Here is a 13,018-nt window from a genome sequence, read left to right as displayed (position 1 = left end):
CAGCAGATGTGATTGGTATATATATTTAGGGACCCCGTAAAAATTTCGTCCGTTTTGGACATGATTTGACCGTTCGGACTTACGGTCAACCAAAAAAGAGGCGTTTTCACATAATAAAACCTCATTGACCGGGGTTTTACCAAATAGATTTCTTCAGTGCGACCACGCACGATAGGTAACAAAATTAGTTGACTTCAAATATGCAAACGGCTTTCAGCGTTCGCATCTTTGTAATGGATCCTCCCTTAGGGCATAATTGTGGTTTTCAATTTACCGAAAATTCTGACGGTGAAATGAGGTCTGAATTAGATGAATTAATATATATATATATATAATATTACGTATTTTACATACGGGTAAAACCGAAAAAAACCGAACCGAACCGAACGGTACGGGTTGGGTTGGGTTGTGGATTACAGTCTCTAAAATAGAAAAACCGAACCGAACCGAACCGAATTTAAAATTTGGGTTGGGTTATGGGTTTTGTCCAAAACCGAACTGAATGGACCCGTGTCCACCCCTAATCAAAATCCCACCTCTATTCGGTTACTAATTTTCATTACCATCCTACTCTTTCTTCCAAGTTCATCGACCAAGGCCAGAAGTCCAGAACTATATCATGGCAAGCAATTACTCATATCCTCATGATCCCCTCATCAACCTCGCCAAGATGGCTGCTGCAAAGGCACGAGATGCTGCAGAGGAGTATTTCAAGCTTCGACACTTCGATTTGGCGATCAAGCAGGCCATGGTGGCCAAACAATTCGATCCCGATCTGCAAGGTGTCGATCACTTCATCCAGGCATACCAGATCCATAAAGCTGTGTCAGAAAAGAAGGGCTGGTATGGTGTTCTTGGCTTCCAAAAGGTTACTGATTACGCAACCGTCAAGAAACAATATAAAGATTTGGCTCGCTTTGTCCACCCGGACAAGAACACTTGTGTTGCTGCAGAAGGGGCGTTCCAGCATGTCAAAGCAGCATGGGACTTTCTCGCTGACCCTGCCAAAAAGAAGGCTTACGACAAGTCATTAAGTACGCTGTCGTTTCAAGGTTCCAATGTCAAGATTACTCGCAAAAGGGCTTGCTTCCATGCCAAGACCAGTAGTAATGAAGATGATCGTGGTTTTTTCAAGAAGACTATCAAGATCATGAGGACAACGAAACCAGGCCAACCGACTTGTTGTGTGAGAATATCTGTGTGTCGGGTTGCTTAATTGATCGACATGTCAGTTTCAATAGAGAGGTTTTGGTTCATGTCCCCCTCTTCTTCTTCTTCTTTTGTATTTTTTCCTCTTTATGTGAAAAATGTTACAAACTCAACCAACTCAACAAGGTGAAAGATTCCCTCAATATTCTTGATAGGGCTTGAGCCGGTGGCTAGTTCCGCCCTTGCTCAGCTCACTTGCATATCTCCGTAAATGCAATAGGACTATTTTTTCTCCAGCTACTCTTTCTAGATTGACCAATGTTAGGACAAATGGTCATGTCCATCAAGATTGTGGGATTTCGAATCTAATGAGTCTGAGCGAGATTAGGAGATTGGATTCCAGTATGGAACTCGACCAAATGTGGTCATATGTTTTATTAAAAAAAAAAAGAAAAAGAAAAGGCCTGCTATATAAAGCTCAAATGGGAACCACTGGAACCGGAGTTTTAAAAACCTAGTATCAAAGCTCACTCTCAGACAATGGCGGCATCAGGCGGCGGCGGAGGAGGCGTGGAGTGGCACGTGCGTCCCCCTAACCCTAAGAACCCGGTCGTCTTCTTCGACATCACCATCGGCACCATCCCCGCTGGCCGCATCAAGATGGAGCTCTTCGCCGATATCGCCCCCAAAACCGCCGAAAATTTCAGGCACCTCCCTCGCTCCCTTTTTCCTTCTCTCTCCATACGCCGTCGTTTCATTCCTAGACTCATTCTTTCTGCTTCACTTTTTTTCCCAGGCAACTCTGCACCGGCGAGTACAGGTGCACCATCACAGCTTCGAATTTGATGTTCACTGGTTTTGTTGGTGTGATTCTTTTTCTTTTTTTGTATGTATAAATTTGGGTCTGTGATTTTGCAGAAAAGCCGGATTGCCGGTTGGGTACAAAGGGTGCCAGTTCCACAGAGTCATTAAGGATTTCATGATTCAAGCAGGGGACTTTCTTAAGGTACTCTGTTTTATTTAATTTCATTTCAAGTTGTTTTAAATCTATTTGTTCTTCTTTCAGTTCGGAGTTGACGATTGTTGATTGTTCGTGTTTATCTCACTAGTTCCAACTATGAATAGGTCAGACGTGTTCTGTTTTTCTTTGCACTTGTTATAAGAGGCTCATCAGGAGGTTTTTGCTTTGCAGGGTGATGGTAGTGGATGTGTTTCCATTTACGGACTTAAGTTTGATGATGAGAATTTCGATGCCAAACACACTGGTCCCGGACTCTTGTCAATGGTATGCATTTTCCATCTTTTCTAGTTTGTTCCCCTAGATTGTTAGGTGGACAGGTTGAGCGTTTCCTTCCTTTGATGCAATCTCAGGATTTTAATTGGGACCTTCAGTCACTCATTTATGAGCACATAAAATCTGGGCCGCTCTATTGATGGCTTCAAAATTGCATTTCTCAATCATGGCTTCAGGGTTAATCTTTTGCAAAAATCTGGGTGCAAGATTGTCATTGTAGTTAATGGTTCCTTGTTTTCACCCCCATTTGTTCTTGTAGTCAATGCACTTTCAATATAAAGTATCAGCAGCCTTTTAAAATATAGTAAAATTTGAAAGAACAATTTAGTTAAGCCGTTCAAGTTGGTTGTTTTAAATGTCTGGTTTCTCCGGATCTTGCATTTCTATGTTGGCAGATTTGTATCTATTCTTCTATTCTTTGAAGATATATAATTTCATACTCATTACTTGCTCCTTGATCTAAACACCTTGTGTACTGCATTGATACCAACTTGTGTAATTCTGAACTTCACATATTAGGAATTTAGATGAGACTTATAATTTGTCTATCTCTCTTTTGGGATGGCTTATAAAAGTAAGAATTATGCAATTTTTGTTATTAACTGTCAGTTTTGCCTCTTCGTATCAAGATTTCAAAACATCACAACTTTTGTGATCATTTTCATCCCTCCGTATGTTTACTATGTTATACTTGTGTTATGTATGGCATGCAAGCAGATTCGGTAAAGATACCTTTGCTGATTTGAGTGGCTTGTTAGAATCTGCCAGATGCATCTTATAGGTCCTTTGTGTTCTAACCCTTGGCGTGGGACATTGTGTAAAACCTAAACTGGCTAAAACAAAACAAGGGTCCTCGTGGCCATTCGAATAACATAGGATCCATAGTGGCATCTTGCATTCGAAGAAACTGCATCAGTGCTATGTTTATACCATTGCATATATACTAGAATATGACATTCTACATTTAAAACTGAATGTATCTAATGGTTCAATCTTTTTTCAGGCAAATAGTGGACCAAATACCAATGGGTGCCAGGTAATCCAACAACTCAATCTGCAGTTAGTCTCACAGATAATTATTAAAGTGTGTCAGTATTTACTAATATTCTATTTATTCATTGCAGTTCTTCATAACTTGCTCAAAATGTGACTGGCTTGACAACAAGCATGTTGTTTTTGGGGTAAGCAATGATCGCTTATCTCGTCAGTTCCTGTAGTCATTGCTTTACATAAACCTAGCAGTCATCTGATTACTATTGATTTATTGATGATAAAAGTTGAATAATTTAGGTACTAAAGGGAAAAAACACAAGTCTTGACTAAAAAGCTTTGAATGAAAATCAATGTGGCATGAAATTGTGATGAAGTACTACTAGATTCCAAACACATTTTGCCAATAATAGTTTCAAAGTTTACTCCATGGGAGAACTCAAAGATGTTGTTACACAATGCAGTGTTTCTTGTTTCTACCGACTTTATTTATTTCCACTTTTGTGGCACAACCCTTGGTATATGGTCCTCATGATCTGTGTTTTTCATATGGATTTTTATGCAGAGAGTACTTGGAGATGGACTTTTGGTTGTTAGGAAGATTGAGAATGTGGCCACAGGACCAAATAATCGCCCTAAACTAGCCTGTGTTATTTCTGAATGTGGGGAGATGTAAGACTCAAGTTAAGAAAGCAGCTACACTGTCAGAATCTTTGTAACCAGTAGAATCTTAATTTTCCTACAGAACCATCCATTTTAAGAGCAATGGTACTTTTGCCCCGTATACTTGCATGTATAATTTGACTTCTCTTGATGAAGTTGGATAATTGTTTATATCAAACTGATCTTCAGGGTTAATCTATTGCAGGAATTTGGGTTCATTTTGTCTTTGTAGTTAATGGTTCATGTTTTTGAACCCTGCTTTGGTTCTCGAGTGAGTGCATTTTAAGTTTAAAGTCTCAACAGTTTTTAGATATGATTGAACTTGAATAAAGTAATTTGGTTGGGGTTTGTTGATTTACTATGCCGGGGTTCCCTAGAGTTGGTTGAATAACCATTTCTAAATCATTTGTTTAAAGTCTTGCATTTCAATGTTGGCAGACCTCTGTAGGCTTTTATATACATGCTCATTACTTGATTCTAGTTTTAAACACCTTGAAGTGTAGAGATGCTACTTGTTGACTGTATTGATACATGCACAAAATTAATAAACTTATTCAGTCAAGTATGCACCAACCTTTGTTGTTCTGTATGTAGACGGGTTTCATATTTTCTCCAGCTTTCTTTTGTCTGATTACGATATAAGCTTATAGGAACAGGAATTACACGATTTTGTAATTGAATAACAGTTTTACCTCTTCATATTGGGATCTCAAATTACTAGTATTTTGTGATCATTTGCATACCTCCTTTTGTTATACCTCTTTTGTATGACTTGCAAGCAAATACGCTAAAAGAGTACTTTGGTGATATGAGTGGCTCTTTGTATTGTCTTTTAGATCATGCGCATTCTGTAAAAACCTAAACCGGCTACGACTAGTGACATCTTGCCTCTGAAAAAACTGCTATGTTCTTACAATTGTATATATACCAGAAAATGGCATTCGACATTCTTTGGATCAAAGGGTTTAATCCTTGTTTTGGCAAATAGCGGATCAAATACCAATGGTAAACATCCTCGTGGATCAAATACCAAGGGTTTAATCCTTGTTCCAACAGGTCGCTAGAGCTCGGTCAATTTGGCAAAACAAAACAAAAACCTATTCTCTAGTTCTCTCATATTTACTCGCCTTCTTTCTTGATTTAAGTTGATTCCTTGATCATATCAAACCAGATGCACATTATCTCATTCTCATGGGAAGTAGCAAGTGAGCTCAACTAGATCAGCCTAGATCAGACTTAAGCAATTACCAACGACCATCACTTCACGATTTGTACTGCCATCAGGAGCATGCAACCAAAATTTGGACTATATTTGGGGTAGAATGGTATGGTATTGCAACCGTACCTCAGCAATAATGAAGTCGAGATTCATCCAAATTTTTAATCTTTAATTTAGGTATACAAAGTGATGCTAAAGAAGTAGCATTAGGACCCAAAGCCACACGCTAATAGCTTCCAGCGTTTTGCCAAGGGTCTAGAGTTCGTCAAAGACTCATAAACCCCAACTGCAGAAAGACTTTAAAGCCAATTAGTCAACCTTTGAAAGACTTATAAACATAAACTATCCTTTTCACCAGTCAAGCTATCATGATCGCAAACCAAAAGTACTAACCTCAATTAGCTTTCACTCATATATCCAACATACTGAAAGACACTGAGAAGCAGCTTGACATTACAGCTCAAGCATCTTGTTTAGTGAAATTCAGCGTTGAAGGTGGAAGGTGGCAACCAAAAAGGTGATCAAAATGAGGATTTATATAGCAAAGCAAGTAAAAAGAAATATGCCAAAAAAAAAATCAAAGAGAACCATCCCTCCAATACCATTTGAGAATACAAAGTTTTGTTGTACCCCAAAAATTTACTGTGATAGAATCATCAAGGGAAATAATAAAATGACTAATAGAAGAAAATTGACTGAAAGCACCCTTTATAATATGATTAAAAAAACCACTGGAGCATTGTTGTCTTTAAGTTATATTCACTTTCCTTGTTTATTCCAGCATAACTGAGTCTATGCTTGCTAATTTATGACTCAAGTAAATTGCATCTATCATGATAGAAGAGTGTAACATGCAAAGCAAGTAGATCTAACTGTGGAAAAAATGAAAAGCATGATGAGAAGTGTATTCAAATAGGAGACTCTTGAGTGTAACATTACCAATATCCATGAAGGAGCAGATGTCATCTTCATAATTTCATCTTGTCGGAATCAAGCATGATCTATCGACCATTGGAATCCATTAAACATCTTTGAGATGTTGAGATCAATAGGGTCAACTTTTGGCGATCATTGCGCTAAGATTCTAGAAAGTACATGTAGAGCGCAAGGCAATGCCTGGTGTCTCACTGTGAAGTCCTAGACCACAATGAGTACTGTAGTTTTACTTCACTCTTCTAATGAACCATAGGTGCCTGTGGATAATTACTCAGGTGCGAACAGCTATTTAAGTCTTTCATTCAATGTATCCAGGACCTGATAAATTTCTCTACTATGGGGATGAGATATGTCACCAGCAAAAAATTCATGTGTAACACCGTCTATGTCTATTAAACTACAGCCAGGCTCTTTTGCTATACCCTCTTCTGTCATCAGATTTCGAATTGATTTAACATCATTCCATCGGCTAGCTGAAGCATATACTCTTGACAATAGCATGTAAACACCACTAGAAATGCCCTCTCCTCCAGACTCAAGAACCTGCCTGGCCACTTCTTCACTTAGCTCAATACTGGCATGTTGATGCTTACTGCAAGCATCAAGAAGACTCCTCCATATAACGGCATCCGGCTTCATGGGCATTGTCGTCACCAAATCCAAAGCTCCGTCAATGAAACCGGCACGTGCAAGAAGATCAACTAGGCACCCGTAGTGTTCTAGACGTGGTTCAATCTTATACTCTTTCACCATCATATCAAACAACCAACGACCTTCTTCAACCATGCCTCGGTGATTGCACGCACTCAAAACACCAACGAAAGTGATGGAATTCGGCTCACAACTCTCCATATTAACCATCCGATCAAAACACCTCAACGCTGCCTCGGCTTTTCCATGCATGGCGAATCCCAGAATCATATAATTCCATGTAATCACATCACGTCTATGCATTCTCTCAAACACTTGGGCAGCCATTTCCAAAGACCCACATTTGCAATACATATCAACCAACGAAGAGTTCACCAAAACATTGCTAGCTACACCACAATCGCACTTCCTCAACACATAGGCATGAGCCCACATTCCCAAATACAAGGCCCCCAAACCAGCACAAGCATCTATAACACTCTGCATTGCATACCCATCAGGCTCATACAGCTTCTGCATCTGACCAAACACATTCAGCGAAGTCTCGAACTCGCCGGCCCCGACCAACGTGTCAATCATAACATTCCAAGACACAATGCTTCTGTCACGCATTTTCCCAAACAACTTTCGTGCGTAGTCTAAACACCCGCAAGAAGCGTGGAAATGAATAAGACTATTGCCGATGTAAGCATCTGAACCAAACCCAAGCTTAACAACGTGGGCATGCATCTGTTGTCCTTCTGATAACGCAAACAAATAAGCACAAGCTCTGAGAACAAAAGGGAACGTGTACTTGTCCGGCATAGGATGTCCTTGCGCCAACATTTGACAGTAGAGCAATATGGCTTGGTTTTTGAGGTCGGAGCTTCTGGAGCAACCTCGGATGAGCGAAAGAGTTGGGATTCTGAATCTGACTGAAGACCCGAAAGGCGTAGTGGATGTCGGTCAAAGAAGAGAAAAGGAGGATTCGGGAATGGAGGAAGAGGGTGTGTGGGTTTGTCGGGGATGTGGTGCGGAGTGTGTGGGCGTGGATTTGTTTCAGATGAGACATGTCTGTGCATTCGTTCAACAAGTGGAGGAGACGGTTGTGATGGCCGAGTGAGAGTGAGTCTGCATTATTAGGGAGATGATAGTGGTGATGAGGAGGAGGAAGGGGAGGAGTAGGGCGATGACTCGGTGGGATTGCCAGAGCCATTTTCAGGCTGCCAAGTTCAACGTGAAATCACATTCACAGGCATTGGATAAAGGACCGAGTGAATAGTTTTAGAACAGCATGTGACGGCGTGAATAGTTTTCTATCTAAACTAGTTGGTAGAAGTGAATTTGCTACATTGACATTGCTATGCACGACCATAATAATCAATACACATGAGGTGGCATACCACCTTTAATGTAAACTAAACTAAAGGTAAACTAAACTCAAGGAAAGTAAATAAAATACGCATAATCAGATTTATTATATAAATCAATGTCTGAAACAATCCTAAACGAGAACGAAAAAACTCTAAAGCCAAAAACTAAAACATAGTAACTCTCCCAAACTAAATCAAACTACTTGAAATCTAACATATCAAGCCCATGACATCAATTAGGTACTCTCAGTGTTAGCAAACTCGAAAAAAAAAAAGACAAGATGGATGATCTTTCACCCCCACAAGAGGCGAAGGAAATAAATTCATTTCCCTAAAAAAAAACTATTTATTGTAGTTGGTAATATTTGAAAGAATTGATTCGTATTATACATGTATATATGTACACAAACACCGTCCATCTATATTAAAGACATAGTGATCATCAACATTATGTTTTTTTAACTATCAACATTATATTATGTTTACGTAGAGGAGTACACAGTCTACTGAAAACTCTCACCCAAGGTCCAAAGTTTATGTTTCATTAACATCATAGAATTCTTATGAGTATTGACAGATTAAAACCCTATTCTCCTCCCTCTACCTAGCGTCGTTGATACGACCGCGGGGACCACTATCTTAGGAGCTATACCATAAAATTCTACCAAGAATTTCTAATTGCTAATGGATGTTCGACTCTGATTTGGTGTCAGTAAGCTAGCCCTTATCATTAATCGATTTAGTTACTCTATGATCACCTTCAATTAATCTAGTATTTGATTTTGCATCAAAATCTTGAATGATTTTTTTTTTTTAGAAAAGAAAGGAGGAAATTTGAGAAAAAAAAAGTGGCGGGGGGAAGAGCACCTTGGACAATTGTATGAATTGAGAAAGATTAGAAAATATAATATATAATCAGTTACATAAATTTAAATAAGGGCAGAAAAGACTTTTGATTCTTTGATATGGCTATTTTTCAATTCTTTCTAAAAACATGGTCAAAAATCAATTCAAGCACTAAAAAGGGTCATTTATCAAAATTTCTCGCCTTACAACTCATACAAGCTTTGAAATGGTGTCAGATTTAGACACTACACACTCCTATGATTGAATTTGAAGCTACTGTTCAACTATTTATGCTTTCCTGATTAAGATGTGGCTACAAATGTAATCATCTTTTGTCTCTCGGAAGCGTTCTAATAAGAGAGTAATTATTCTGTGTACACGCCACAACACGTGGTACTATCATGTGGTGTACTAATTAATCATATTATGCCATGATATAATTAACATGCACGCGATGAAAATGATAAAAAATTATTTACATATAAGTAACCAATCAGAAACAAACACAGTAAAAATGTACTAATAACATTAAGGGGGTACGTCACGTGAGTTATGTAGCGGGTATATATAATAATTTCTCCTAATAAGAACTGATATGCTTGGAAACTGGCTAAAAGGGCGGGTACGTTTCTTCTTAGTTATATGATTAGGAAATTTCTTCTCGGCCAAGTTTATCTTCCGTTCGAAACTTGTCGCAATCTTATTCATATTAGAGTTGTAGTGAGTACTAAAGGATATGTATGAGGGCAATATGCACTGTGTCAAAAAAATATCGTGACGCAGAGAGGAGGTACGGAGGGCAAACAAGCATTAAACCCTAGAAAAGATGGAGAGTTTACAAGTAATAAACTCTTGGATAAAACTCTAGAATCCATCAGAAAATAAGAGAAAACTCTCAATTGATTGAATAATAATATGATTGATGCATCTACACCCGTTTAAGGATGTTTAAATATGATAAAACAAACCATAAGGAAACTACAACCAAACCCTAAAAGCTCATGGTTATAAATAAAATAATAAAACAAAACTAATATAAACTAGAAAATCTAAAAAGATATTAAATTCATATTCGAAAATACCAAACCGACTTCTTTTTACTTAAATCTAACATGGCTCACTTCAGTGAGTTTTGTAGATCTTGTCGTTCCCATTATGGAAATGTATTATGCATTTTAAACTGACATTTTGGCCAAAGGATGAAAAGATGCTGAAATCGGATCAATAATTTGAATATTCGCTTCGTTCGAACAATCTAGTGACTAGCAACCTCATTACACATGAATTGCCAATTTTCAAATCAATTTTCTTTACCCAACACCATTTCCTCAATTTTACCTTTAACTCACTAGGTTGGATCAATTCTCGTTCTCCATCATATCTTATGTAATGGCTCCCAACTCCTAGCCTCCTAGGGACTGGGCAGGCACAGGGAACTTGTTTTTAGCAAAGAAGATAAGTTGGTCAAACAAAAACAACTTTATTTGCAAGCAATTGTTATTGGAGAATGGAAACATCTTATCCATCTAGGCAATATCTTCAATAAATTGTTAATCATATTATGGAGCTTGTGGGAAAACAGCATAATGACAAATTGTGGAAACATGTCCATGTCCAATCCTGGCTAATTAAGATTATAGTACCAATTAAGATTATAGTACTAATTAAGATTATAGTACAATCCTGGCTAATTAAGATTATAGTACTACTGCTAGGCCTGTCAATTCCGACACGACCCGATAACACGAATCGAAACCCGCACGAAATAAAGCGGGTTGAACCAGCATGATTAGAAAGCGGGTTGAACCAGCATGATTAGAAAGCGGGTCAGTGGGGGGTTAACCCGCCATGACCCATTTAATAATCGGGTCAACCATGGGTCAACCTGCTAACATAAAATGAACCAGCATGACACGATTAATATAAAATCAAGAAAAATTCTATATAAATAAACATATACACGACCAATTTAAAAAAAATAGCATCATATGTAATACGGTTTTAATAAGTCTTTACTCATTTTGAATTACAATATAGGTAATAAAAAAATTACTTTGTTATTTTGTTTAAATATTTGTTTTAATTACTTATTTTATGCAAAATTGCACGATATATATATATATATATAATGTGTTACTCGGGTTGAAAACGGATAATCCGTTTAATAAGTTGGGTTTGAGTTTAAATTTTTGACATGATTATTAAATGAGTTGGGTTTGAGATTATATTTTATAACGTATAAAACACTTTAACCCGACACAAACTCAACCATACACAACCCATTGATAACCGTCTAATGCCATGGCCTAGTATGGTTAACAGTCATAATACATAATTATATATACTTGCAAGGCAATTAGGGCATCTCCATCAATCTACCCAACACTCATACTCAAACTCAAATTTTAAGACACCCAAACTCATTTTAAGTACTTTTGTTGTTTATCCCCAACAAAGGTAACTCAAACCCATACCTAATTTTATATTTTAATCAATTAAATGAGGCTATGATAAGTGATGACCGTTAGATACAGCCATTAGTTTGTGTTTGTTCCGCAGGTCTTAGCTACAGTTATGACTTTTCCTCCTTAGCACTCCACCCATTTTGGGCGGTATTATAGGCGCTGGACTCAAAACCTAAAATGGGTTTTGTTGTTGGAGATATCGTTTTGACTTTTGACAAAAGACAACCTATTATGGGTATGGGTGTGGACCGTTGGAGATGCCCTTAATTAAACTGCAGAAAAGTCAACAGTTTTATGTGATTTATCGGGATGATGCCTCATATAAACTCAGCAGGTAAGTTCATAGCATTGGTTTCGGTGAAACTTATTATATAGATATCCTCTCCTCTTCATAATGAGTTGCTTGCTATATTAATCTACAATGCAAAGTTAGAGCTGCAGCGGGGTATGGTAATGTTTCAAGCTACTGTTGGGAGTGCACTGATTGTCAGCTAAATTCAAGCTAATGCTGCACATCCGAGACAGTGATTTATCATCATTTAGCATTTTGATAGATATTATTTATTAAGGATCTCCTTCAGCCAATAAATACCTTATCTCTATGCAACATGCTGTTAGTCAGACAGACTGAGTAGCTCAGCCACCCGAAACATATAGTTTTGAGTCAAGTTTTCTTTTTGAATTGTGTCTAAATGCTCAAGATTTCATCTTGAATGCGTTATTGTACAACATCTATTCTATACATTTGCATACAATTCTTTTGACGAAAAAAAAAGACAGAAGTAATATTCTTAGCTGGAGCACAATAAGTATTGGCGAACTCTAGGAACCAAGAGGTATGTATGACGATTATAGAAGTTTTTACTCACATTGATAGGGAAGCCATGAAGAAGTACAATATATGAAAGATCCTGATAGGACTCTTTCCTCGATCATCTTGCAGGTCCATATCGATTACCCAGAGGTGAACAAATTTTAACTCCTACCAGTGATGCACAGCATTTATAGAAAGATTTATATAAACAGAATAGAAATAAGAAAAATAGATATCACAATTAACCAAGCAATATTGTTCATGAAGCAGATATAAGCAATATGAGCAATTACGAAAATTGTATAACTTGCAAAAGAAACTAAGTACGTACCCAAGTACTCTCTTATGAATTTGGTTCCTCAAAATGGAAGCAGCGCATACTAGTAGATATACAAAAACAGAAAAGCTACCTGCAACAGTTTAACTTGGCCGCCTGCATTGTAGGTATCACCAGACACTGAATCTGCGTGCCATGTAATTTGATGAGTGCTTCATTATTAGATTTATGCCAGACTCAACTTCACTCATGGGCACATTAGAACGTCGTTTTCGAGCATTAATTTCATTCCTTGCAGCAGCAGCCGCAGCCTCCCTTGCAGCAGCAGCCACTGTGGCTTTCCTTCTAGAAGCAGCCGCAGA

At 37.9% G+C, this 13,018-nt stretch overlaps 3 protein-coding genes across 3 annotated transcripts; 2 read left to right on the top strand and 1 right to left on the bottom strand.

Annotated features, from left to right (window-relative positions):
- The first annotated feature begins 619 nt into the window (after positions 1–619).
- Positions 620–1,216, top strand: LOC126803422 (dnaJ homolog subfamily C member 7 homolog). The gene has a single exon (XM_050531231.1). The coding sequence runs from the start codon at positions 620–622 to the stop codon at positions 1,214–1,216; it is 597 nt and encodes a 198-aa protein (XP_050387188.1).
- A 431-nt stretch (positions 1,217–1,647) lies between these two features.
- Positions 1,648–4,314, top strand: LOC126802984 (peptidyl-prolyl cis-trans isomerase CYP22). Its single transcript, XM_050530710.1, has 7 exons — positions 1,648–1,856; positions 1,946–1,969; positions 2,068–2,155; positions 2,342–2,434; positions 3,447–3,479; positions 3,568–3,624; positions 3,999–4,314. The coding sequence occupies exons 1-7, from the start codon at positions 1,690–1,692 to the stop codon at positions 4,107–4,109; spliced, it is 573 nt and encodes a 190-aa protein (XP_050386667.1). The 5' UTR covers positions 1,648–1,689; the 3' UTR covers positions 4,110–4,314.
- Positions 4,315–6,536: 2,222 nt separating this feature from the next.
- Positions 6,537–8,097, bottom strand: LOC126802980 (pentatricopeptide repeat-containing protein At1g59720, chloroplastic/mitochondrial-like). Its single transcript, XM_050530706.1, is given in 2 exon segments — positions 6,537–7,791; positions 7,793–8,097. Coding segments are annotated over 2 exon segments (1,560 nt in total).
- Between the last annotated feature and the right edge of the window lie 4,921 nt (positions 8,098–13,018).

Source organism: Argentina anserina, chromosome 7, assembly GCF_933775445.1.
Source record: "Argentina anserina chromosome 7, drPotAnse1.1, whole genome shotgun sequence".
NCBI lineage: Eukaryota > Viridiplantae > Streptophyta > Magnoliopsida > Rosales > Rosaceae > Argentina > Argentina anserina.
Note: the sequence above shows the minus strand (reverse complement) of the source record. Positions and strands in the feature narration are given on the sequence as shown.

Coding starts and splice junctions, on each gene's coding strand:
- LOC126802984 (XM_050530710.1), top strand. CDS start 1,690: ATGGCGGCATCAGGCGGCGGCGGAGGAGGCGTGGAGTGGCACGTGCGT. Junction 2,156..2,341: donor AAGCAGGGGACTTTCTTAAG/GTACTCTGTTTT, acceptor TTTGCTTTGCAG/GGTGATGGTAGTGGATGTGT. Junction 2,435..3,446: donor GTCCCGGACTCTTGTCAATG/GTATGCATTTTC, acceptor ATCTTTTTTCAG/GCAAATAGTGGACCAAATAC.
- LOC126803422 (XM_050531231.1), top strand. CDS start 620: ATGGCAAGCAATTACTCATATCCTCATGATCCCCTCATCAACCTCGCC.